General features: G+C 36.1%; 1 protein-coding gene across 1 annotated transcript in view; it reads right to left on the bottom strand.

Annotated features, from left to right (window-relative positions):
• Positions 1-832: 832 nt before the first annotated feature.
• SLC17A6 (solute carrier family 17 member 6) overlaps positions 833-27,988 on the bottom strand; it is a 33,701-nt gene continuing 6,545 nt past the window's right edge. Inside the window, exons 4-12 of the mRNA XM_032189423.1 lie at positions 13,334-13,448; positions 11,450-11,537; positions 11,258-11,344; positions 10,211-10,353; positions 8,348-8,497; positions 5,657-5,789; positions 4,870-4,980; positions 3,322-3,449; positions 833-2,963 (exon numbers count right to left, since the gene is read on the bottom strand). Of these exons, the coding sequence (XP_032045314.1) occupies positions 2,631-2,963; positions 3,322-3,449; positions 4,870-4,980; positions 5,657-5,789; positions 8,348-8,497; positions 10,211-10,353; positions 11,258-11,344; positions 11,450-11,537; positions 13,334-13,448 (1,288 nt within the window). The 3' untranslated portion in view covers positions 833-2,630. The remainder of the gene's footprint in view (positions 2,964-3,321; positions 3,450-4,869; positions 4,981-5,656; positions 5,790-8,347; positions 8,498-10,210; positions 10,354-11,257; positions 11,345-11,449; positions 11,538-13,333; positions 13,449-27,988) is intronic.

Raw genomic sequence — 27,988 nt, 5'->3', positions numbered from 1 at the left:
AAGACAAATTTATTTTAATTTTGTTAATTAGTTTTCATTTTCTGAGCTGTCCGCTTGGTGCAATAAGCACAAGAGTACTTCTGCAGCCCCTATTTATCCCACTTTGGACTCTTTCGGGATGTTGCCATGACAACATCACAGCAGTCCATCTGAACAATTAGCGGTAACGCTGGGATTACCTGGCCTGCGTCTCGTGACAACTCGCCTACCAGTGCAAAGCACTCGGCCCACCTCTGCTCTAGCTGGTGTTTGCAGCCTTCTGTGCAGGTTGATGCTTCTACATTCTTCTGCTGGGTGCAGGAGAATTACTGAACAGTGAAAATGTCATTAGAAGATTTAATGTAGCATTTGTTGAATTTCACCAAGTTCTGTAAGGTGGACAGAAAGCAACGTTATGTTTCAGTTAAGAAGCCTTGTTGCAGGGGGAGGAGAGGAAGCAAACTCCAAATCAGCAGTCCGTGTTAGCCCCCCATTTGCTTCAGAGAGCGCTGACCCACGGCAGCCCTCCAGCTAACATGGAGCAGTCTTTTTTTCCCAGTTGCGTGGCATTGCCTGGCTCACTGATCCTCCTGCTCTTTTCTCCTTCACACCTGCTGCAGCCATCCTTAGGGGGGAGGAATGGGAGCCGGCATCAGGTGCCTCTCCCACTGTGTATCTGTGCGCAGGTGGAGGAGAGAGCAGGCAGTGCAGGGCACTGGGTATCCAGCATCATGCCTAGCTGAGGTGTAAGGTAGTGTCTCTGTGTTGATAGCAGAATTTGTTCTTCAGTGAATATAATTTTAGTCATTGGTATTAGAGAACATCTAAAAAAAATCACAAGGAACTACAACGGTCCTTTTTATATAAAAGGATAAATAGAGCATTTTATTAACACTTTTTGCAGCAACAAAAGTGACACAGTCCACATCTTTTTCATTAAACACAGCAAAAGCTATGATCACATTTTACATCACTTTGAGGCACAAAGCAAAATATTTTTTTCTTAAGGTCAAGGTATGATTTGCATTAAAAAAAAAAAAAAGAAAAAGGAGAAGAAACAATCCTCAAGTTGTATATTGCGGTAGCAGGGTTTCCAATCACTAGCACGATACAATGAACAGACCAAGAATCCAGAATGGATTATTACATACAATAATAATCATTTGATTGAATTAAGAAATGGATCGTTGTTGTCATTTTAGAGTATTAAGAAGTGGTCTGGTGCTGCTAACTTCAGTTTGGTTCGGTTTGGTTTAATCCCAACAACCCCAAATATATACAACAAGCTAAATGAAGGTTAATATATAGACTAGAAGATTATGCACTTCATAATGCATTGCACTTATTGCTTGGTACACTAATGTTGCAGTCACCGTTGAGTTATGCTAAAAAGACAAGCGTGATGCTTGTTGGCTTCTTTCAACCCAACACTAGTTATTTGCCACTTTGGTTTGTGAGTTTATATTCAGTGTCCATTATTATTAGGTTTAATTGAAAGACAAATACATTTTTTTTATTTATTTCAGGGATTTCTAAAATAGCAACATTTTCTATAATTACAGTATCTTCAATAAACTTATATCTATGTATATAACTGTGGCACGATGTGTAAAAATATGAATGCTATTAAGGGAAGAATAAAGGTTAAATTATTCTCTGTTTCTTCTATTGGCTTCAAAATATTCTGCAAAACAAATACATCCTTTTTCATAGGGCTACTTGCTCATAGTAAATTTCTCTTTGGAATTTTCTATAAGACTATATCTTTTTCTACTTTATATTGTGTTATTTTTTTCTCTCTAAAGACACCAGTACAAAGTTGGAATATACTGCAAAGAAAAGAATAATAAAGCTTATTTTTGATAAAGGGATTTGACAAGTCTGCATGAAAGTTCAGACTTAATGTTGCATTTTTTTTATTAGTTGATAAATGCAGGGAAGAACATGACAAGGCCTATAATTTCATAAGAATCTGTGCAGAATAGAAATAAGAACTTGTGCCCGAACATTCAGTATAAAACTCCTAAATAATTCCATTATTCATCACAGAGTAGCCTGCAGCATGTAATCACGATAAACATACAATATGCCCTATTTGTTCTGTTAGGCTTGATACAATTACACTTAAAGGAACTGGATCAAGCCCCTGTAAATGCCTAGGACTCAGCCTTTCTCCTTTAAGAAAGCTCTTGTCTTAGACTAAACACACAATTCCTACATTGCACTTAGTAAACGTGTATTTAACACAATCTCTTTCAATACAGTGTAACAAATATATAAGTGCATTTTTAATGATCAAGTAATTTTGGCTTTCTAAAAAGAGCATTAGATGTGCCAACTTGGTTGCTTAGTTGTGCTTTAATCCTTAGTTATGAGTTTTAGCTCTTGTATACTGTAAGTATCTAATTGCCCCTATAGTTTTGACCAGTAAACCCTTAAAACTCTAATGTTTATCGAACAAATATAACCTAATGAAAGTGATGACATGTCACAACTCATACAGATTGCACTTTAATGGATTTTTTTTTTACAGTAAGACCTTCCTGTTTGATATGTGTTTACATGTTTATACCACATTTTAGTTCTGTGTGCAAACAATCACAATGAATTTAATCACAAACACTACAAAATATACCCAGTATTTAGGGTTGTTATGAATAATCTCCTTCCTTGTAGTTGTATGAGTCTTGTACTTCCTGTTGTACAAATTCCTCTTTTTTCTCCCAACCATTAGGCCAGCCACCGTTGACCTGGGTTGTAGCACCATAGGACTTGGTGGTACCATAATTTACATAATTCTGAGTAATGTCCCCTGTCTCTTCAGCTAGTTCATCTTCATGAATAAAGCCACATTTCTCTTCACTTGTCTGTTCGGGGTCTGCCCAGGGTTGTTTCTCTCCTGAAGCAAATATGCCATAGAATATAACACCTCCGTAATGAACTAAAGCAGCAATGAGGAAGACATACTGCCACTCTTCACGTGTCTGTAAAGAAGAAAGTTGCTAAATCAGACCTATGCTTACCCAACTCTTCTGAGCTAAGAGACTTAAATTAGGGATTGAGGTTGTGATTGTCAGCAAAACTAAAACATGTAAGTGTCCAGTTTCCAATTACTTACATCTGTCTCACCCTGAAAATCACTATTCATCAGCCTACAAAAGCACTGACCTTGTGAGCATATAGTGAGTGCAGCATGTTTCAAATTTGCAAGTTCCAGGATGCTATCCCCTAGAGGTCCCAGACTGCAATTCAGATATTCTGGCAAGTTGTATTATGGAAAGGTCTTTTTATTGAAGCTAACAGTATTGAACTGGAAGATTTGAAAACTGTATTGCCACTTACCTTGTTCTTTGTCATTGCTCCAACAATTATAGGGCATACCATTCCAGACAAGGTCCCGACTCCATTAGAAATCCCCATTAATATGCTGGCATACCTTGGGGCAATGTCTAAATGGTTGACATTGAATCCTGCAAAGCAAAAGTCAGCAAACGTTCATACCATAACCAGAGTAATACTTTGGTTCTGAAAAGTAATGCTATCACGTGAAAATTGTAATATGACATATTTCAGCTGTTTAATTGCATTTATTTTTCTCTAGAAGCTTTACAATGCTTAAACATCTATTTTTTTTTTGTCTTTGAAAAAAAAAAAATGTTACAGAAGGATACTAAATGTATTTCGTTCCCCAAACTGGAGGTTTTAAAAATATCCCAGTAGTGATTGTTTAGAGAACCCAGAATGTATTTAGACAGGGATAAGGTTCATATTGTCATACTGTTGTTCATGACCTTTTCGTGGTGTAAATAACACGTTATTTCTTCTTCTAGCTTGTGCCACTTTCATTTCCTGTTGCCACATTTTTCTTTCACACAAACTAGCAGAAGGGAGTTAGTTCCCTTCTGTTCTTGAGTGGTAAGATGAGAGGAGAAAAAAAGGGACTATCTATAAATGATTTATTAATTATCCTTATAATATTTGTTTCCTTGCATTTCCAACAGCTTAATTCCCTTCAGATTTATGCAGTAACTATTCAAATTATCTTAGGAAAAACATCTGCTTCTATATGAAGTGTCCAAACTGATTATCCCTCAAATAAGCACTTAAATAAGTGAAAGCAGAAGCCAGATCTTTGGATATCAAAACATAAATAAAAGAGAAAAGGCAGGCATTTAGACATGGATAGCTGTTAGAAAATACCATACTTATCAAGTTCTATGGAAAAGTCATGATACCTTTCAGATCTGGTATGTGGTACTAGGGACAGATTTGGTTAAGGAGAGTTTAGATGTTTGGCACAAAAGAAAAGAGAGTCTGGTTTAGACATAAGGAACCAGCATGGGAGAGGATACTAAGATCACAGCGGGAAAACAAAGGAAGGCCAGCTCACTTGCATTTGGGAAAGGCAAAGGCAAAAGGGTGAGATAGCAGCAGGAAATGGGAGTAACTGATTTTAACATCAGAAACAAACTTGTGAATAATTAGGCCCCAATATAGTAAAAAAATTACAGTACTAACAAAACATTAAATAATAGACAGTGAAAAAAGGGTAAAGGTCTATATCTAAACAAAGACATATATTTAGGTATCAGCATACAGTAAGAATCCATTTGTGGTACACATTTAGTTTTAAGAAAAAACGATGGTGTACATTAGCACCTCACTGAAAAGGAAGCTCAATTTGCTGCCCTGAATATGAAAAAGATTGAGTAATTGAACAAAAATAACCAATCTATAAGGTGTGATATTGGTCTTTTCTTTGTAATGTTCATAAGTAATATTTGGAATTCTGAGGTTTGTTTTAAACTATTGTCAATGAATAAAAAAACAAATGAGGTGTTTTATTTCTTAAAATAATCTAATTAATTAATGACAGTAGTATAATCTTACCAGATATGGCGAATCCACTAAAGCCTACAGCAAGTACTAAAAATGAAATAGCCACTCCTTTACTGTGAGAATATCCCACCACAAGAAGAAGAGTTGCTTCCATACCAAAACCTTGAGAAATTGTAAAGAAAACCAGGCATCAGATTTAATTCCTCCTCAAATATTGCAGACTTTAGGATATCACAATATTTCAAAGGAAGACAGAGGCAAAACGTTACCCCAGAGTGCAATATAATCAGGCATTTCTTTCCTCCCTAAAAGACACATGTTCTTGCTATGTCAGGTAATCCATATTTTGTTGTTTGTTTGCTTATCATTGCTTCCTGCCAGTTTTAAGCTCAAATCAAATACCGTAATTGGGTTGGCACTAATGGGAGCACTCAACCTGCTTATGAATGTTTAAGTTCTCATCAGAGGCACAATTCAGCTCTCGTAAGGTTAACCTCTGAGAAGTCAGATGGGTGATCCCAGCTCATTGTCAGAGGGTGTCCAAATGAGGAGCTAAGACACTTTAAGAAGCTGCTTGTAAGCAAATTACCCCAAAAGAGCTCATCTACCCCTTTAACAGTCAAAATGCTTTTTTAAGTATCAAAAATCTGTTTTGAAATTAAATAGAGAAACAAATGTGTTTGTTTTTATTTAGTAACCACGTCTGTAACACACAAAAACTATACAAAGGATTATGTCATATGTACATAAAACCATGCAGTTTGTTTACTGTATACAGTCTACTTTATAGATATTACATCTGTACAAGAAACTTTTCTAATCAAATAGGAAAGCTTACCTCCGCAGTTCATTATCTTTCTCACAGTAGTGGTTGAAAGAATCTGTTTGCTTCTTAAAAAGTCTGCAATTTGTCCCCCAATGGGAACAATAATTGTCATCACTAAATGCGGCACAGCTGATAAGATACCCACCTAAAATAATAATAGGAAATAGCAGAGTAAAAACTGCAAGAAAATACCAATTTTTCATTTTCAGAAGCATTCAGCAATTACCTAATTGTTTCTCTTCAATTTCAGACAATGTGTTCAAACTAAGAATCTTGACTTGGTTTATGAAGTGAATAAAACTGTTGATTTTATGTTGCCTCTGTATTTTCCAAAAGGCAGTCGGACTTTTTAAGAATCTTTGGTGCCATGACACTTCATTATAGATTATATTGTTATAGATTGTTTTCATAGTTTAGATTTAAACTAATAGCTTTATTTATTTTTTCCCTAACTTATAGCTTGTCTGCCCTCCCTTTTCAGGAAATTTATGACCAAATGTGTCTCGCTGAATTGCTACATTTCTGTTGGTGATGGGTTTGGCACAGCAATTGCCCAGCAAATCTAACACGTCCAGACGTGTGAGGTCTGCAAAAGATTCCCTGTAGATCACCCTCACACATGCAGTGCCCGTTTGCCTTTGATTTCTGAGCAGCCCATAAGCTGCAAATTCCACACGAGCACAGGACATGTCTGAGAAATTCTGTATATAGCAAATGATAATACACTAAATATCCATTGGCAATATACAAAATGCTATGCTTATTAGCAAATTAAGACACAGCAATTCTGCGATGACTGTCCCAAGCTGTAAGAATATATTTGAGGACCATTCCTTCCAAGCAGTGCCTAGCTCGAGCTGCCACCTGCTATCTCCTGTCAACAGAACTGCCTTGCAGATGGTTTGCTTCTGGAGGCGTGACATTTTGTTCTGCTGGTGAATTCTGATTACTGCCTATATCTGGAAATGTGCTTACACCCAGGGCTTTTGCGTGTTTCCTTTCTGAACAGTGTGTCAGTCAGGCCCGATGGCTGACTTGAGTTACGTCAGTGTGCAGAGCAGACAGACTTCACGAGAACACAGAGAGTACAACTGGTCTTTGCTTTCCCACTGAAGTGGTGACATAGTGTATCTCAGTGCAGTTTACATACGTGGTGGCTGTGTGGTGGTAGCTAGCTTCATCTTAATAGGTGTTTCCCCCAGTAAACCAAATAATAACTACAAGGCAACTATGGCATTGCAATTAGCTGCTGTGGGGTGTTCCCGAGCAAATGATAACTGTTCATTTATCAGCATCCATGTCCACAGCAGATGGAAAGATGAAAATTGGCTTTGCTGCTGTTATTTACAAAGCTCCATATTTCTTTGAATACACTCTAAGAAAAATCTCGTGGAACAAAATGACCAGATTGATAGCATGTGACCATTCTTACTGCATGCATAGCAGATCAAGTTATGTTTATCATTAAACATAAGAATGTAACAATTTTGGACTGAAATATTAATATTAATATACTGAAATTGAAATTTTACTGCCCATCATAATGGAATTATGAATCATTTACACTTTGGTTTTGATGCTCAGGTGCTATGCTATATATAGAAAATGGTCTTAAATCAGCACACCTGTTCAGTCCAACTCTGGTTTTTGAAGATGGGATATTACCAAATTTGAGCCTCATTTTAAAGGTGTTGGGTTTTGTTTGATTGATTGATTTTTGTTTTTGTTTGTGTGTTTTAACATGCTAGAATGGGCTCATACACTTAGCTCTGAGAGCTGGATTTCCAGAAATTAATTTTGTATCTGTAGCCCATCTTTAAATGCAGGATGGCATTACATAATTTTGACAATACCCCGTATTGCTGCAACATTTTGGTAGCTACTAGAATGCTATAATTGTCACTCATATCACAATTTAGCATGGCTCAATACCTCCTAGAAGACTATGAAAAGAATATGGGTGTCTCAAAAGCACAAGCCACCATCTCTTTCAGAAGAGGGAAATCAGCATTTGCAGAAAGCTTACTGTATCCTCTGAGGCTTGCTTGCATGTGTCCATATTCATAGGAAGGGGCTGACTGAAAATGCATATGAATTATGGGGAACATTGCACCATGTTTAGGTCTCATATTTGGCATCATCTATTTCTCTTAATTAAAAACAAAAACAAACAAACAAAAAAACCACAGGTGTGGCTCTCACCACATTAAAGGGAGACATTGAACAGTGATAGAGTGCATTGTCCTTCCTAAAACTAAGTGGCCCTGCTTTGCAAAGTGCACTTGGAAGACCATAAGCACTTGGACAGATTTCTGTACAGCTTTCTTGCAAACCCTGGAGTGTCAGAGACAGAAGTGCACCGGGTCTTTCTATACCTTTGAACACCTTGCCTGATCTGGCTGCAAGAACCCAACTGAAGGGCTTATTGCAAGGGTAAGGACCCAAGGGGGGGGGGGGGGTTGGTTCTAAATAACACCATCCTGCCTTCACCTTCCGCTATCCAGTACTTTGCCATTGCTGTTATTCACTCATAGCTGCTGGTAAGGGGAACAGTAACTTGGAGCGATCATTTTTGAGACCTATAAGCCTGTGGTAAAGATGCAGAACACTTACCTTTCCATTTCCCAATAAATAGTACAAATATTGCTCAGATATTTGCTTAGCTACGATAAATTTTTTTTTTTTTACATTATTCTTACATACCTTGCTTATTTCAAATCCAAACACTTCCTCAAAGTAAGCAGGCTGACTAATAAGCAGCAAGTAAAAAGTCCAGCTCCTACAGAAGTTTGCAACAATTATTGCATAGACTGGCATAGATGTAAAAAATTTTCTCCAAGGAGTTTTGTATTTCTGAAATATAAAAAGGGGATCCAGTCAGCATTTTGATCATTACCAAATATCTATCCTCCCTTTTCCTCTTTGTTATTTTTACCTATACTCCAACAAGTTCATATACACATGACTTTATGTACTCATTGAATTCTAGTGACTTTAATTGTCTTAAATTACATGCATCCACATAAATAATATAAAAACATAAGTGAGGAAAAAATACTATGAAATACACAAGTGGAGAAATTCAGTGATACTTAGCTATATCACAAAACAAATGTACAAGTGCTGTTAGATCAGTCATGTAACATGAAGATACAAAGTACAAAATTATGTCTCTAAAAGAGAATGTTGCTGCAGCAGTCAGCAGTCAGTTTTACACTGTCGGTACAGAATTTCATCCACATTTATTTTAAGGATGTATTTTAGCATCTAGATCTTAATCCCAGAATTCTGATATATATATATATTTTTTTTTTTTTACCAGGTCTCAGAAGCTGTTTGGTCAATGTATTTTTGCTTTGTTTTATTATATGTTTAAATGAATTGGGTAATGAGAAAAGATGACAGATGGGCAGAACTACAATCCTGCTGAGTCCCAGCACCTCTCTGTGAGCCCAGGGTTCTGCCCATCTGTGTTGATACAAGTGCAGGATCCAGACCCTGATGAGTGTCTGAAAACTGCTTGAATAGTGGTTTTTATTCAAAGAAGTCTGGCCCGGTAGATAAATATATGCCACACTTTGTATGCCTATCAAATTGCACTCAGTTGAAAGCTGAGAAAGAATTTCAGTTTATGTATTTTAGAAGCAACTAATGACACAAACTAATCACTTCCAGAAATGTTTAATTAAAAGCAAGAATAAAAAATAAACAGAAATATCCAAGGCCTGCTAAAATTACACCAACATTCACTGGAATAACTTGTTTCACATAAGATTTTCAAAAGCATTTATGGGTGTACAAATGGGACCACTGTTGAATCCTATTAACTATCAACCCAGAAACTACTTCAAGAACACTTAAAAATGTCAGCTATCAAGAAAAAGAAAAGACTGTAATATTTCCAGTTCCCTATTCAATCTGGATCAAAGGTTTTGACTAAGAGGATGGAGGTATATTCCTGCGGCTTGATAGCATGCTTCCAGCACTGTAATGGGGGATGTACTTATGGCTCTACTAGCATGCTCTAATGCAGCTTACAGTCTTTCTTGCGAATGACACGTACAGTAGAAAAGGTTTGGTTTTTGTGGTGTTCTGAGGACCTCGGTAAACACCAAGTACTGCTATTCCTCTAGTTTACTTCTAGGAAGATGAAAACACTTCAGAAGGGATAAATAGGAAGGAAATGAACCATTTGAACTCAGGGTAGTATAAAAGTCTCAATAAATCTGCAATTACAGATGTAGTTCTAGATTTACCTCTAGCTCTTTTGTATATTTTGGAGTAGGAAGAGAGAAAGACCAGGCATAAATTCTATGAGCGATCCTCTGAAACCTGTATTCTCTTCACAAGGAAGCAATATCCACCCATCAGCATATTTCAGATCTCCCCCTGTCGCCACCCGAAAAAAAAAGTTAAATTGTTCAAAATGTGCTTTTCTGTCTTAAAGAAGTAGCACATTGGATTTTTTGTTCATTTTTGTTTCTTTTTTTTTTTTTTTTTTTTTTTTGCTTGTTATTTTCATTGTTCCTATCTCATAGGAAATAATTGTATGAGTAATATTCTTACTTCCATTGCACCTAGGAGGTTGGCACTCTCTCCAATGCTTTCTTCTATGTATCTTCTTTCTTCATCTGTGATCGTAGGATGCTTTGCAGGGCTCTCATATGAAACCAAAAGCCAGAACATATACCAGACTATACCAAAGCTCCCTTTGGAATGGAAATAAAAACTTTAAAAAAAAATGCACAGTAAAGGAGCAAGCAAGAAAAAAAAAAAAAAGAAGAAAAAAAAAAAAAACACGTAGATAATTGTAATCAATTTAAATGGCAAATGTTGTTACTGAGAGCCAGATCCTGCAAACAATATTTGTGCAGAATACATGCAGAGCTGTACCACCATGAAGTCTTGGTTCCATTTACAGAGTGCCTTCACTCTAAGTGAAGGGTCACTGATATTCAACATCAATTTCTACAATGCAGTGCAATGAAACAGCTCCCATTTCATTTTACCAAGTTGTAAATGATCCATTCTGCTTTAAGCCATTGTTGTTTGATTACTGCACTAATTTTTTTACCTGCAAAACACAAGATTGTGGTGCTGTTTTCAACATAACAACAGGATTCTTGAGTAGTTTATTAAGTTTCTGAAAGGGTTCCCCTTGATTCACATCAATTTTACATTACAAAATGTGTAAAATTTGCCTTTGGGCCTTTGGGACATTTTTCTTCCAGCAGTGTATTCACACAACTAGTGTGAATAAAGTTATGTAGCTATTCAGATAAAAATCAAGACATTTTATTCAGGAGAGGTACTCTTAACTTACAGTTGTAAAATGAGAGAGAGATGTTACCTCTGATAATGGGATTCTATGGATTCAGATAGCAGGTTGCACTGCTTGCACTAGAAGTGATGAAGGTTTCACCATTCTTGTTTAATAATATTCATTTCCTTTAAATTCTGTTCTTTTATTTTCTATTTCTCAAGACTGTATGGAAACAATTGTTTGTTTGTTTGTTTTTGGTGGGGGGACACTCTTAACTGTAGCTTTTACGTGTTTAGATGGTGTAGATTAAGGTGATGTGATATTGGAGTGAGATGAGCAGAAGTGCATACCATACACATAGAACACCGAAGACCACCCCGTATATTGCACTAGGATCCCAGCTAAAGGCATTGCAATAACAGCTCCTGCATAGGAACCTGCAAAACAAGGTGTGTGTAGTTGAAAAAAAAAAGAGAAAAATTCAATCTCAAAATGCTTTTATATTACAAAGGAATGAAAGACCTAAATGGAAATTTACTTACCACAAAAGGAAGTGGTTGCTAACCTACTTCTCTCTAATGGGGGGGCCCACTTGCTCCAGATGCCGTGGCAGGCAGGGTAGGTGACTCCCTGGGGAACGAGTGTGCCACAGGTCAGCTAATGCTGAGCAGTTGGTCAGGTCATTGTGCATGAATTTCTGTTTTAACACTGCTACAAACAGGAAGCTGAGAACACTTTATATTTTTATAGCAAAGTCTGAGCACAGCCATAGAAAAACTTCAATTTCTGGTAAATCAGTCTGGTGAAGTTTGACTGAGTTTTTTTCATCACTCCCAATCATTTCAGAAGCTTTACAGAGCAGATACAAAACATGATTATTCCCTTTTGCTCTGCCTTCCTCCTTCCAGGAGAGAACAGTGAAGAATTAAAAAGAAGGAATCTTAATGCACAAGTATCAGAGTCAAAGGAGGGATGAAAACATGGATCCTTCAGGATCTTTCTACTGCTGGGCTCTTTTCTGCAACCCACAGTTTTGGTGGCCTTCTAACATTTTTTGATGACCTTCTAGCAGTTCAAATATAATTTAGGAAATACAGTTTCCTTTTCCATTACTCTAAAAATATAAAATAAGATCAATAAGAGCTTAAATATATAATCTTATATAATCTATAAATAAATAAATCTATAAATAAAATATAATCTTATATCTTAGTCTTTAATGAACCTTTTTGAGCACTTAAGCAAAGAACTGGATGATCTCAGTTGGTTTGATTTTAAACCAGTTACATTTTAGGTTGGGTCTCTCTTGCAGTGCTGAAATTTTAGAAAATCTAATATGAAATGTGCTGTACTTTTTCACAAAATTCAAGTATAAGAATTGTTATGATGTATGCATAGTTATATGTAGCCATTTTTCTCTTAATTTGATGTTTTATTTCCTTTGCAAAAAGTACAAAAAATGAATAGCTTCTTGCAAATGTTGTGATTATCCCTCTGAATACACAAAAAGCTTGTAAAATACATTGTTTTGTATTCAAAGAGGTTTTATAACCAATTTAATGTTCATTTCACGTTTTTTTTTTTTGTTAACTTTATTAACTTCCCCCCCGAATAATATGATGTAATTTTAAGATTGCCATGATTTATTGTAAACCTTCTTCAGAGAGCACTGCTTGAGATGTTTTATATTTCCCATCCCTTAAAACAGTATCACAGAAATGAGTGATGAAAGAGCTATTTTATTTTGTAATTAACCACTTGCTTCTATTCCTCTCCTCTTTGTGGTCATGCACACCTGTGTCCATGCAAAGCACTCTTCAGGAGTGGATCTATGTTTACACATGTATATTTCAAGAACTTAATTGCCAGTTACCTAACTTTCTACGCCTTCTTTTTGAGCCTTTGTAAATAATAAAGTGCATGAAATAAATTCAGGTCACGCAACAGAAGTGCATGGTGCTTGGGAAGAAAGGAGCAGTGATCACATGTCTAAAATCTGAAAAAAACATATCTAGAAGGCAGGCTCAATATTTTTATCTCCTCAGTCACTGTAAACCTCTCATTCATTCGCATGGCCAGGGAAGCTGTGAGAGAAGCTTAATTCATTATTATAGATTTAGTCTGTGATACTGGACAGCAAATAACTGTTGAGAATAACACCAATGTAAGCCCTGCGTTAGACAGGATTTCAGTAGAACTGCACTATTAAATGTTTATATTACTCACTTCTCAGCAAGGGAAAACTTCACTACATAATTTCATAGGTGAAAGAAAATCTATAATTCTTACAGTGTAACCCATTACACTAAAAATCAGGAGTAAATTAAAAACAATTTTTATTTTTTATCAAAAAAAAGTGACAGTTTCTGCTTAAAAGCTAATAAACATGCATCACTTTTACTGGTTATGTTACGATTTTTCCATACCTCTACAAGGCCCTGCAAGATCCTAACAAAGATGACACACCCGTAATGCACCCTGGCTGCAGATGGTATTAGCATGTTGAGGGAGGATGTCAGCAGTATAGCAGCACCAAACACTCTGCAAGAGTGGAAACAAGTAGAGGAAGCAACTTCAGTATTGTTCCAGTGCACATATTCCACATATGTTCATATACCCATATCAATAAATTTCAGTGTATGATATTTATGTAGGGAATATACTAACTGCTGGACTGGGTTAGTGTCTGCTTTCATCTAGGGTAATAACCTGTGTGATAAGACCCACATGGACATATTTAGCATTGTTTCCTAGGGAAATACATTTTGTACGATCACATGTCTATATCTTATTCACTTTATATATCCCCACTCTTTCCTTTTCTTAATTTTCACCTTTATTTCAACCAACTCTGATTCTATCCTCCAACATCTAGAGAAATTAGAAATTAAATCTCCAAAAGTTTTGCTAAACCAGGTGGCTGGGAAAAAGAGAAATTTGTATGAATGCTTTAATATAAGAAAGTGGCAACATAGATTCTCTACTTTTAAAGCAGAAGAGAATCCACATTTATATATGCCAAAGCAGAAGGAAGAATTTCAAACAGAGCCAGCATTTTCTTAGCTACAAAAGCAAGTCAATGTGTGTTAAGTCAAGCACATGCCCAAAGCAGAGATCATTCTTTCTGTTGTTTATTTTTTTAGTGGCTGCTCAGTGAATATTAATAATTTTGCCTCCAACAACATCCTAGCAATTGCTTTAAATCAAGTACATTATAAGGTCTAAATACACGTGTGAAATAATAATTCATATTCAAAACTATTATTATAGTTTTGACTAAATTTTAATTTAATTTAATGAATGTGAACCCCTTGTGGTAGCAAGCCTTTTCTCCAGTACTATTCTTTTTTTTCTGTTCATTCAACTATGCAAAGTGATGTACCCAGTGGCATTGATTGGCCTCTTTCTTTATACAAAATTATGTAATGCTAAGATAAATCCTGGAGATATCTTAACATATGACATCATGGTATCTGATGTGGAACTGATTTGACAGAAACCTTTAACCTTAGCATGTGTTCTTTAGAAATTGGTACGGTGCCATAAGTTAGTGAGAAACAGACCTTAGGCTAAGGAAGGAAGAAGCTGTGATAAATTTCAAGAGGAAATTTCTTCCTGAATACATCTATTTTTCAAATCGTCTGCTTAGAGTTACATCCTGATAAAAATACTTTAAATAGCAAATTGAACATATTCCACTGCTAAAGTCTGACAAATATTAAATGGCAGCTAAAAAAAAAAAAAAAAAAAAAAAAAAAAACAACACTTCTGGCACTTAAAGGAGGCTTTGTTAAATAGCTCTAACCCTGGTCTCTTCACTGTGTTCCTGGTGTCCCCATCTTGTCTCAGAGAACATCTGGCTTGCTGTGCAGCACAATTCTGCCTTCACTTGGCAGCATGTTCAGTACATTCACTGGGACTGACTGGTGCGTGTGTTTGTGTCTCGTTGAGTGAACTGTCTTGGACTGAATTCTGTCTTTACTCCTAATTTCTATACATGTAAGTTTCTCTTCGTAGCTTTGTGAATCACATCAAAAGTGAGTGCAGTTCATTTCCTTACATTTTAATATCCCTGATACGTTCACATAAAATATAATGGTGTCTTGGTTTTCATTTGCTTTTTTTCTATATTTATTAATGAGAACAGTGTGGAACTCAAGGGAGCTTTGCTTGTGATTTTTATGAATTCTTTTTAAAAGTAAGATGTTCCTGTTACCAATTTCTGAAGAAAAATGGACTGTAACTGTTTTAAAGATTCGCTGAGAATATCATTTCTTTGTGAGCAAGAAGAAAGCACTGCTTGGTTTGTAGCTATTTCTATTTCTTTTCTGAATAGATATTTAACTAGGTTCCTAATGCAGTGATATATTCTGAAGTTTGTGAATCGGTGTGTAGACTTGCGGGAGCAGATTCTTAGCTAGTGTGAATCAGCAAAACACTTTCTAAATCACAGTTCTTCTTCAGGTCCTGCAGAAATATTAGGAATTTACCATGTCTTTATAGGGATGAGATCTACAAAATAGTTGTGGTATATTGCTATTTCATCAAGGAAATTTAGTCTAATTTTTCAATTCTGCCTCTGAAATCAGCTTCTGTTTGCCACAATTGAAGGCTGTATTTCCCAGAATTGCCTTGTTCTCATGTTCGCTAAAGAGAAGCTGTTTTTTTAAATTTGTTCTTTCTAGAAAAGAAAGTAAAATGCATTTTAGAGAATGATTCAAGACATGCGTCTTCAAAATGAAAATCTTGTCTGTATTCAGACACACAGCTACTAGTGAAGGTTCAGTTATGTTGAGGACCATATGATAAAACAATTCCACAATGTCACTTGTAAGTCAGAGTTCTCTCAGGGCTATGCTTTATCAAAGCAGCTTTCTCAAAAACAAACTCATTTTTTTTCCAAGTATCTATGGAGTTAAGAATAGAATACATTACAAAGTTAAATTATTATTCTTGTCAGAAATGTCCTTTCTGTTCCTTTTTTTTTTTTTTTTTTTTTTTTTTTTTTTTTAATCCAAATTAAATGAAATACCATGATTTCAGTGTATGTCTATTGTAGTGACCCAGTTTCCTCTATAACTCTCAGTCAGGAGCAAATACAGCTTCTTACATTTGCTTTGCATTTCTCAACACGCATCCATAAATATCACTGTATTTCTCTTTCATGCTCTTTTATGTTGTTATATTTAGTTCATCCCCACTATCACTAAAGTCTTCTTACTAATGAATTATTGTGGTATAGTTCTGTTTTTTGTACAAACTTCCTGTTCTATTGTTTGAAATACCTTAGCTAACTACATTTATGATTTAGATCTAAATACAGTGCATTTCTGGGGTATTTTACTGACCTACATATCAGTCCCCCAAATTATGTTGTACTTTTTTAGTGCTTAGCATTTTGTTACATGTATTAAATTACTGATTTTATGATCCATTGTACTCTTGAGTTTCAGTTCTTATTTGCCCAATTTGGCTACAACATTAACTGAACATTTATTTCATAGTGGGTGCATTCCAAACCCCACAAAACATATCTTAATTCCATGGTACACATTGAAGAGCTTTAGCAGACTGAAGGTAGACTCTGGGAAAAGTACAGTATGCCACAGAGACAGAACAGGAGAGGCTAATGACAATGCCATCATTCTTGGTCTTGGCATTAGGAGGGAATTTAAGTGCTACGATAGCCTTCAGCAGTCCGTAGATGTGGGGGAAAATTCCTTTGTGACCCCAAAACAGCAACAACTGTACCCATATAGAAAATAACCATATACAGAAGAAGACAAATGAGTAACAACAGTAGTAGCTTGTCGAGGAGGGAAAAAAAAAAAAAAAAAAAAAAAAAAAAAAAGGTAAATCCTAAACCAGAAGCCCTGAAACAAAGAATTATGCTTTGCTTATCTATTTCTATTTCTAGACTCAGTAGACTCAGTCCCAGAAGACAGAATCTAACATTGATCCTCAGTGCTTTACTGACATTGGCATTATATGAAGGTCATGAGCTGTGCCTTAGTCCTCCTGTAATACAAGTAGTAATAATAGCAAAATCATATTTGACTAAGAGACTTTTGGGATGGGAACAGAGGAAGGAAATGACTCTGACATGTCAGGAAAAATGCTTAGAATGGAATGAAGTTGCAGGAAGAATTAATCTTTTGGGGTTTCAAGCTAGTTGGCTCATTTTTATCTTTTGGGACCAACTAAAGAGAAAAGAAATGTATTTATTTTCATCTCTGGATTTCTAATTTCTACATATCTATGCATCCCCACCATTCTCATCCACCTTTTCCAGGCAATTCGTATTACATGAGCATTCTGCTTGGAGTTGCATTATAGATTTTGTTACTTTGTTGGAAAAAGTGCCAGCTCAAAAGTGAACTGAGAACAGTGGGAATACAGATGCGTGCCAAATGCTGAATGCCAGATGGGTGACATATTGGGTTGCACATATGATATCTGAAAATAAGGAGTCCTGGTTGGAAGCATCCCCTTACCCCAAGGACTGGGAATGAAAATTACTAAAATGACTGCATAAAGCTAAACCTCCTTTCATATGTGCATGGTAGGACTCAATTCTCCAGTTGTCAGAATCCAGCACATTTTTATTGATGTCATTCTTTAATATCATTGACAATGTCTACAGTTATGTGCCTCTTTACAGATAATTGCAGTCCATTTTTATTAAAAAGAAACTGTTACAGAAATTAAGTTATATGTCAAATCAAAAGCATATGAATTACCTTAACTGAAGTCTGTCCTTAAAAAAGTAATGTGTATGTTGAAAATGGCAATTTTAGCTATTAATTTCAAAGAGAAAATGTTTGAGGTTTAAGATGCTTAAATACATGTATATACCGTATTAATGAACTATGAATGACACTTCATTAAAATCCAAAAATAATTTAAAAACAGTAAATGTTCACTGACAACTACAAAACAACTTGGAATGTATATTTTAATGGAATTACATTGAGAGCTATGAAGGCATAAAAGGTTTCACATCGCTTTTCATGATAACCTAAACAAGTTTTAAGTTACTTCAGCAGGAAATTCATTCAGGACTGTAACTGAATATTTTTCACCTCCAAAAAGCTTCCTATCATCATTTCATTGAAGACCTATCTGTGGAATAAGAAAGCTTCATAATTTTGTTTTGTCATAATTTCCACGGGAATCATGAGGAAAAAGCACAGCATTCCATACTGTTAGAGCAAATTAAATCGTAATACTACTGGGATTATTACTCTGACATTAAACAGGAACCTATGGAAAATGTAGCCCATAGTAATTTCTGGGACATCCAACCTCCGTACTTGACAGTTTTATAGTAATGCTGATCACATTATAATGCCTTTATTTTCATTTGCTAATGTATTTGCATTGTACATTTTATATAAAATACCATCTTCTCTCTTTTAATGAACTGTCTAAACTTTTTTTAACTATTCAATCGATTGCTTTTGCCAACTTGTGAATGATTTTCTGCACAGGTATTCACAGGATGGTGCCATCCTTGTGCACAAGCTAGTTTGAACACAAATATTTAGTGACTCTTCACTGATGCAAATGCTTTTCCATGTTTTTTCTCACAGTCCTACATCATCTAAGCTAATTGTAACTGAGCACAAGTCTTGCTTATAGGAAGATCTTCATACAAAATGAACAGGGAATATTTTGCCATAAACAAACGTAAAACATTTTTTCTAGTCTTACATGAGTTTCTTTTGTTAAGTAAGGGTACAAATTAAAAAGGAGTGAAAACATGAATTTTCCTTGCAAAGCTTTCCCGACCTAGTCTGAAGATGAAAATTCTAAAAAATAAATAAAATAAAATAAAAAATTAAAAAAAAATTATTTGGATTCAAGTTGTCAAGCAGGAGAAACAGCTGGCATGTTATTGACTTTTCTCTTCCTTACAGAAAATGCATAAAATATGTTAAAGAGCAAAGACTTATTTTATGAAACATATGTAAAAATAAACTAGATCTTTGCTAGCCTTAGATGTTCTTTCTTGAACCATGATTGTTTGGGAGAGTCCCAAAGCAGGAGCAGCTTTGGGCAGTGTCATGCAGAGTGACTTTGTGGATTATTCTATCAGCTGAAGATTGCTAAAATTTGTTATCTTCTGTTCTGACTCCACTGACTATCATTTATCTTTGACATACCTTCTCCTGCAAAAGATCAGCAACACAACATAGAATCAATGATGCTTTTTTTTTTTTTTCTACAACCAAAAGAATTTCTTGTCTGAGAAGAACTCAAAGCTGAATGCTGGATTAAATGCTTAATTTTTTTTTGAGTAAAGCATAATGTCTAAGCAGAAACAGGACAGAAGCTAGCTTGAATGCCTGTAGGCATGCAGAGTCTTTTCAGAATCCTTTCTTCTGCAGATGTTGCTAGCAATGCCAAATTGTGACCATTTTTTTTAACTTAATTTTTTTCTTTCAGCTGTACAGTGACTGAATATATAGAAATTTCAGGTTTTTAGCTGCTGATTAGCACTTCCCTTCCTACAAAGTGTCTCTCCACCTGTACTAGGGTCTTCTAATACTTTAACAGAGAACATGGACATTTTGAGAACCTGAGTTTGATCTGCCAGGTTTGAAGATAAATACCAAAATATACCCAAGCCTTTTAGTAGAATAGACCTTACTAGGACTGGTCCAAGCACCAGAGCAAAATGCCATGCAGAAGTCAAAGTGTACCAGTAATAAGGTCCCTTTCACCTTCTGCCTTCTCTGAGCCCCATTAATGCCACTGACTTATACAGGTCAAACCAAGCCCCAAACAGTTCTCAGGCTATGCCTTCCATTCACAGACTTATTTTTGATACAGTGTGTGTTTTTTGAAGAACTTTGGGCTTGTTAGATGACAGCATCACAGCAGTTGATGCTGAATGTAAAAGACTCCTGGGTCATTAAATTCTGATCATTGCTTTTATCAGCAAGTGCATTACATCACCCTTTCATAAGCAGACCTTGTTCCATCTCAGAAGTAATTAGCATTTGCCCTACTTATTTTGGAAGCCTTTCCAGCTTGTGACTTCCTACATCCAATAGATATATTGCACTCATGCTGTCTATTTTAGCAGTTTTAATATTTGCATTTTACCCCAGCAGAAATCCTGTCTTCTTTCTTTTGCATCACTAGGCAAGCTGGGCCCTCTCCATCTCATCTTCCTTATTCTTCATTCATTTGATCACCCTACTAACCCTCTCTCTCTCCTGTTTGAATTCTTCTGGGGAATCTCTCAGACCTGTGGTTTCATTTTACAGCTCATTATATCCATAGATGTCTGGACAAAACTCAGACTCATTCCTTCTAGCTCATTAGCTTTGGGTTGGCTTGCTCTTTAAATATGTAATCTGCTAGATCGTGTTTCAAATCAAGACCATCTCATTCAAATTACCTAACCGAGTTCCAGGTCTTAGGCTGTGATTCATAACTGTCTCTGTTGATTTAGAGATATATAATACACCTATAAAATAAATCAGCTTTAAAATATTTTGTGGATCTGGCTGGGATGATAATTGCTATGTGCTGGACTCAGAGGCTTTATCTGTACTGCTTTGTGGAGTGTTTTGTGACATACAGACTACATGTTATGGATATCTGCATCCCTACTGCTCAGGTTAAATGTGGATTCCTTCAGAACAAAGTGATGGTGATGTTAACATTTTTATGCAGACAGCCTAAACAGCATTTTGTAGCATGAAATCCAGTGTATGTAGTGTATTGGGGTGGAGTACCAAAGCAGGTAGAGGTGATTAAGAAAGTCTGTTGTAATAAGTGTCTGGAGTTAACTCTGCCAGAAACGTACATGGATTTTGTTTCAGAGGGGATTAGATATTCCCCAGTGAACAGGACCCTGGTTTTGAGGTATCATACATGCAGTAAGGATTCTGGAGGCTCAAGACCTGGGAGAAAACTGGGAGCAAAGTTTTTTGACAGTATTGACATATCTGGATGATATTATCTCAATAAATAAGCTTTCTTTATAAGCTTGCTCTGAATTCATCTGGTGTAATTGTATCTCAACTGTGTGGCAACTTTTCTACAGATGGCAAATTTTCAGATTTCATCAGAAACATGAGATCAAAGGATTTAGATTAATGGAGGAGGGAATACAAAAATAAGTCCCAATTTCAGATGTAACCCGTCTCTTGTTAGCTGTATCTGAACAAGCAGAGTCAAATTCTGAAATTGTTATGGTTTGTCCCCAAATTACTCCTGGATTTAGTATCTTGAGAATACGATCATCTACGATCACTGCCATGCTATATCCCAACAGTTCCAAAAATCCACCTTGTGTAACACAGGTGCTTCACAGCACCAGAGAACATAATATTTTCACCTATAATGTTACTGCTTGAGGTTTGCTTGGAACCTCCATATTTAACATCCTTAATGGTGGTTTACTTTCTTTCAATTTATGCTAATGTAAGCAGTGCTCTTACTGACTTCTGAAAAGATCATTTTTCCTCTGTATTATATTGTGACAATTGTTTGCATTTTTCCAGCTGTTTCCCGCTGCTTCAGTAGTTGCCTTCTTGACTGCAAACTGTAAGTAGCCACTCATTTGCAATATTTACATTACTTATACTCATGTTTATTAACTATGTCCCTGTCATGTCACTCATTCATGTCTTTTGTAAGCTAAATAATCCTGATAATGTTTATTTTACTCTTACTGTCTTTTCACTTTGTAATCATGCTGATTATCCTTCTTGGGATATTTCCTATTTCTGTTTTCTTATTTGAAACGGACTAGGAGGAATTGAACCCCCTACAAGGAGACGATATTTAGCTATTCTGTGACATTATATCATCACTCTGACTTTTCTATAGTATAGACTAATTTTCTGTTGACTCTGTTGACCCTCATACAGTAGGCACATTCATTTGAAATGCTCACCCTGACAGCTTATGGCTTCATGAATGATAGACAGGATGTAGTGTTCTGTTTTTTTTTTTTTCTTTCTTCTGAATCGGGCCCTCAGTTTGTGTAAAATGGCACAGGGCTAACAAAGCTGGGGCTATGCCATGAATATCGGAGTGGTTAATGAACTCAGCTGCCCAGCAAAACAGATAGAATAAGATACCTTTGACATTAGAGAGGTACACTTATTCCCAAGTGCCAGTCTTAGGCTGAACGTGCTTTATGAGAGAATTGCATAAAACTAATCCTCTCTCATAATAGTCTGTGGCCAGAAGCCATAGTATAGCAGCTTTATTTGTCTTTTTAGAAATGTGATAAAACAGGTTATTTTCATTCATATGTGTACAAGGGAGGAGGGGGATGTGTATATGTGCCCTTCATACTAAATCCTATTATAAGCCCTTCATGAAGCATTAATATGTAAAAGCCGACCTCCCGCCATCTAATCTAGTATAATAAGGGCTTGGATACATTATTAATTTTTGTCACACATCTGAGGCCCCCTTTTATCAACCAAAACCCCTATCCAAATCCCTTGTTGCATCATTAAATTGTGAAAACAGCTTCATCATTCATGACAGAAAAATGGAAGGACCCCGAGCCATATGGCAGAGGGAGCAGCAGGACCAGCCGCCCATAGATGTCTCCCCAGTCCCCTCCTTGCAGTGACTGGTGCTTACAACACCCTGCAATGCAGCAAGGTGACAAAATCGTCTTGCTTTTTTTGTGCAGTATTGGCTCCTTTGCCTGGAAACAGACGAACCCAATGGCAGTGCCTGGGTTCATAGCCCAGTTTAATCTGCAGGGTTTTGAACTGGATGTGAAAGGTGGAACTGGCAAGTACGACAGCAGGGGTTCTCTCATACAGTGCGAGGTCAGCTTCTGTCTTCAGAGGTTCAGAAACTGGCTCTTGTCTAATCATTCCCTGGTTGTGCTGTGAGCTATATATAGTTCACAAAAGAAATAAACCTCACACAATATCTCTACCTACAGGAAAATGTAAAGATGTTAAGTTCCAGGAAATATTTGTACTTCTATTTCTAAACCAATACTTAGCTTATGTATTTCATGCTCGTTGTCATTAGGACTGACTGAATTAAGGAGAAAGGTATTATAATTTCAGTGACACACAAACGACACACTTTCTGTGAAAATCTTTGGGTCTCTGAGATGAAATGCTCTGACATATAGTTGTCTGAAATATCATTCAGGTTATTCATGGAAATAATCCTATCGGATTACTTGCTGGGTACAAGGATTTAGCCCTTAATAACAAGATGAATGGCACTTTAAAAACAAAAAAGAATTTGAAATGAAAGGTTGATTTATATATTTTCAATCAGGTTAGAATGTGACAATGATGAACAGTTAACAGAGATGAGAGATAATTAGGTGGCAGAGAAATTCAGAGTAATTCTGTAAGGATGATCCTTAATGTGAATAGTGCAAGGATTTGTGGTTTAATAGATAATGAGAAATATAAGTCATTATCATAGAATTACAATGTGACTTATACATTTTTTTAAGTTGTCATTCTATTCTGCTTTCTGTAGGTCTTTATGTGTGAGAGTTCTAATGCTTAAGGATACACAGATGAGCTAAAATAGCCAGCTTTGTTTTACAAAAAAAGAGTCTGTGACTATTACAGATCTGGTTTTGAAACAGTGTTTGGCATGTACAGTCAAAAACTGCATTTGTATTTTAAATCTATTTTCTTGGAAAGAAAAGCCTGTATGACCCATTAACAGTGACCCATTAATTTCAGAGAATCTTTGATGATTTATGTTAAGTATTTAACCTGTTAACATCCTAACTGTGATCAGTGAGGAAATCCTGCCATGGCATTTTGGTACTGCTTCTGATAGGACAATGGATTTATTACACTTCTCCAGTGTGTTTTTTAAAGAATTTAAAAAGGATGAGTCAGAAGTTAAAATATAACTGTATTTCAAGTACCCTGAGATGAGGTGGTGAAAAACAGCCTAGCTTGGTACCTTTCCATATGCATGTGACAGCACAGCAGGAGGTTTATTCAGACAGTTGCAGCTTTTCATTGCACAAATGTGGAATAGGAAATATTAATGTAAATAAAATTATTGTTTTTCCAGGTTAATGACAGAACAAATGAATAATGCTAAGCCCAAGAAAATATTAGTTCATCTAGCCTGTCATCCTCTGTGACATTGGACCTTATATTTTGTTTAATTATCTCTTATATTTCACCTAATTATCCCTGTACTGAAAGCATTTATTTGTAGTAGCTAAAATACAATTTTCAAAATAGGAATCTAACACCCAAAGGAGAAGACTTCAGCATATAATTTCCCAGTGCTAGCTGTTATTACTAACATTTATGCTTTGTGGGTTTTTTTGTTTGTTTGTTTTTGTTTTTGTTTTTTAATCTAGCTTTTACTTACTGATTCTAGTTATATCTTTCTACTTTCTATATCTTTCTAAAAAACACATTAATACCTAGGATTTTTTTTCCAGAGCCGTTAATTATGTATTTTAGAAACAAATTACCTGCAAGTATTGTTTTAGATATATTGATACACTGAATACATTGTTCTTTCTATTTTTTTTTACTATATGACATTATATTCTATTTTTCATGTAATTTTGTGACCCTTCCATATCCCATCTGTGATTTTTAATCCTAATACACATGTACTCAAATTACCTGCAACAATCCATTGTCATTTCCGTTGACCTAAATACACTGACTGCTCTAAATACAGAAATATACATATCCCAGGATTATATTGGCTCCCCTACTAGAGCATCTTGTTGGAAACTCATGACAGGTTTCTGGAACAGAATGGCTTAGGAAACCACTCAGTGTTACAGCTTCCCAGGGTGGTTTGCCACTCCTCGATGTTACTTGCACTTAAGCCTCATGTGTATTATTTTGAAGAGAACCCAGCTTACTAAGTGATCTTAAATATATCTTCTGGTTGTCTGGTCCATTTTGCACCCACAAATTTATACATACGCCTGAAATGGCTGAAGAAATGTCAACATCTCCATAGACCTTGCTTAAGGACTACTCAGCACTATCATAATAGTGGCTAAATCCTTGAAGTGTTCATAAACACTAGCACATAATCTTTATAGTCTACCAGCATGAAATAAATCACTTTTCCAATTACACCACTTGGTTGTGCAAAATTACCCACTTAGTTGTGCAAAACTCAAAGAAAAGGGGCTCTATCACACCACATGGTGGCTTAGGCAAACAGTCCAAGTAATCTGGGTAATCTGTATACAGTATACAGGCAGAGACAAGCATATTTTGGGAATGATAAAATACACTCGAGGTTTTAAGTGCTTCCTAAGTTGCTTGCTTCATTAAGCAGTATAGATCCTCCTGGAGGAGCTCAAAGGCAAGAAAACCTGCACCAGTGTCCAGACTGTATGCTGACAGTGATTTCAAAGTGTCAAAACATCCAAACCTGCTTACAACATAATCATTAAAAGACTACAAAATAATGTAATTTTAAAATGTCGTTTCTGAATTTCATATCAGAATATTGCATTCCTTGAATTGTTTCAAAACATTTAAATATCTTGGCCTTCACATTCCACTTAAATCAAATTTGGAAAGATAGTTGAAGAATCACCAAACCACAAATTTCTTTTTCTTTTTTTAATGTAATTTCAGTATATGAGAATGATTGTTGTTAGTTTTTTGGTTGTATATTTATTCTGAATTTGTCAAGATAAGGTGATGTCCAATCAGCTCCAGCTAAAGTTCTTTTCATGACCTAAATAGAAATTAAGACTCGGTTGGGTTAGAAGACTGTCGGCATTTCTTACTGTTTCTGCTCACATCTCATGGTAATTGTATAATGATAGCCCCTCTGGTGGGAGCCACTCTAATGCTGACATTCAAACCTGTAGTTTAAAAGCATTCAAATGAGATGTTCTTTGTGCTCTTAAATGGCATTAACTGCCATTATGAGTAATAGCTCAGCTGATTAAATAGTCTGGATACATGGTATTAGTACATCACACTTGAGTTTTCATGTTTTCTTGATTTTTTCAAAGAAAAATACTTATAAACAATGCAAAAGCAACTCAGTTCCCTCTTCATGAAAATCCCACTCACAGTAGTGAAAATCCATTGTAACTTTAGTGAAAAACAGTGCGTTGAATCCCCAGCAATTTCAAAAAAAAAAAAAAATAGTTTCACTATTTATTCACTCTTCTGTGAGAAATCTCTGCTATTACTAACCAGAGTGGGGTGTACCCAATAAACACGTATATAATGTTGGAATTGTATCTGGAATCTGTTCATATGTTCTTGCCCCTATGGTCTCAACACCTCTGAATCATGGCTAATTTACTCCTGATAAAGATAGAGAAACATCTCTGCTCCCTGCGCAGGAGAGAAGGGCATTGCTTATAGTATAAAGTTCTACATAAGTTCAGGTATGAGAAATAACCTAGATTAGTTGCAAACTTGGATATTCATGTGACAAAATGCCTTCTCTAAACTACTAGAACAAGCCTCAGTATTCTGCTCATTGTATAATGTTTTATTGATGACAAAGTTAATTGTTCATTGAGAACTTAACCCAGAGAAAAGGTATAGCTGTGATAAACCCTACCCATGGGACTTCACGTTGGACTTCCTTTGTTCCTCCAGCCTAGTGTGGTTGCCTGTGTAGTGATTTTGTACCAGCACCTTCCAGAGACAGGTCCTCCTCTGGGAGGAGAGGTCTCCAGCCTTGTAGCAACAGGAAAATCTTTGCTATTTTCACACACGTCTCAAAGGAGGCAAGTTCAAAGCTTCACTGATTGCAAATGAGGGTGCACCTGAGGCCCAACCCATATCTTTTGAAAAATTATGTTGTTTTGCAATGTGCCGAATGTCCCCTATTGCTATAGAAGTCAACAGAGGTTGGAAGTGTTCAGGAGCACCAACCTCTGCAATGCACTAACCCAACTTGTCCTGATCACCTGAGAGGTAAGTGTACAGGACAGGTATTTCTGAATGTTCTCTGCAATTTTGAAAGGCATTTTTGTTTGATCTTGTTGGTACTATAGCAGTATAAACATATCTCTTTTAAATAAAGCATTTTTCTTAGAGTTGGGCTGAAAAGACTATAACAAAATTATCAGTTATAAAAAAATGAGAAAAAGTGAGACCCAAACTAGCTAGTGCAAATTCCTGAGAAAGTCCATTTACTACTTGTAAATCTGTAAATCACTAAATCTGATATGCCAGAAGCAATGGAGAGCTGTGTGTGACAAGATCAATGGGTCAAGGCAGAGCAGAATAACTATGCAGCAGAAGCCTTGAGTTGTACAATTATCAAAGGATGTCAGTAAAATGCTACCCAATGACAGGCTGTTATTGGGGAAAAAAAAATGTTAGAGAGTTCCCAGCAACGCAGACTTGCTAATTCTTTAATGGCAACAAGCATTTTTAAACAGGGACAGGATCAAGTTAAAGGGATCCTGCCCAGCTTGGAACTAATGCATTGTGTGTAGAAAGGTTTACTTGATACCACAGGAGGGTCATTTCTTCCACGTGTTATACCTTAGTGACACATTCAAGCTATGTCAACCCCATCTCTATAATTGGTTGCTAGACTGAATCTTTATGTCAAGCAAACTCTGTCCTGTACACTCTGCAACTCCCTGTCAACAGCAAATTAAGCTCACAAAACAGACCTTGACCCTCTTCCCAATTTCCTTCCATGACATTTGGCAGTCGGGAGGCAGTTTTTCTTTCGTTCATGCTATCTTTCCAATGTAATCATTATCTCCTTCACTCCCAGGGAATGAATCATTCTCCCTGTTGAAAGTCTCCATTTTTCTTCAGCTCAAGGCTGTTTCTCATGGATTGTCTTGAATCTGGTTATGCTAGTCTAGAGGCCATTCTTTTATATTTTTTTTAATGTGAAGGACACCTGAAGTTAGTTTTTCCATATGAATTCAGACTTGCTCTGAATGTAAAGGAAAGCACTGATGGCACAAAGATATTCAGTGAGGATTAAAACAAAATGAACAAACAAAAAAATGTTACTTGGCTGTCGTCCACCACAGCATGAAGGGACCAGCTGAGGCTGTAGCACGTGTAAACCAACAGAGGCTTTTACAGTAGCTCATATTCTAATGGTACTGTGGGCCTCTA

Source organism: Aythya fuligula, chromosome 5, assembly GCF_009819795.1.
Source record: "Aythya fuligula isolate bAytFul2 chromosome 5, bAytFul2.pri, whole genome shotgun sequence".
Taxonomy (NCBI): Eukaryota; Metazoa; Chordata; class Aves; order Anseriformes; family Anatidae; genus Aythya; species Aythya fuligula.
Note: the sequence above shows the minus strand (reverse complement) of the source record. Positions and strands in the feature narration are given on the sequence as shown.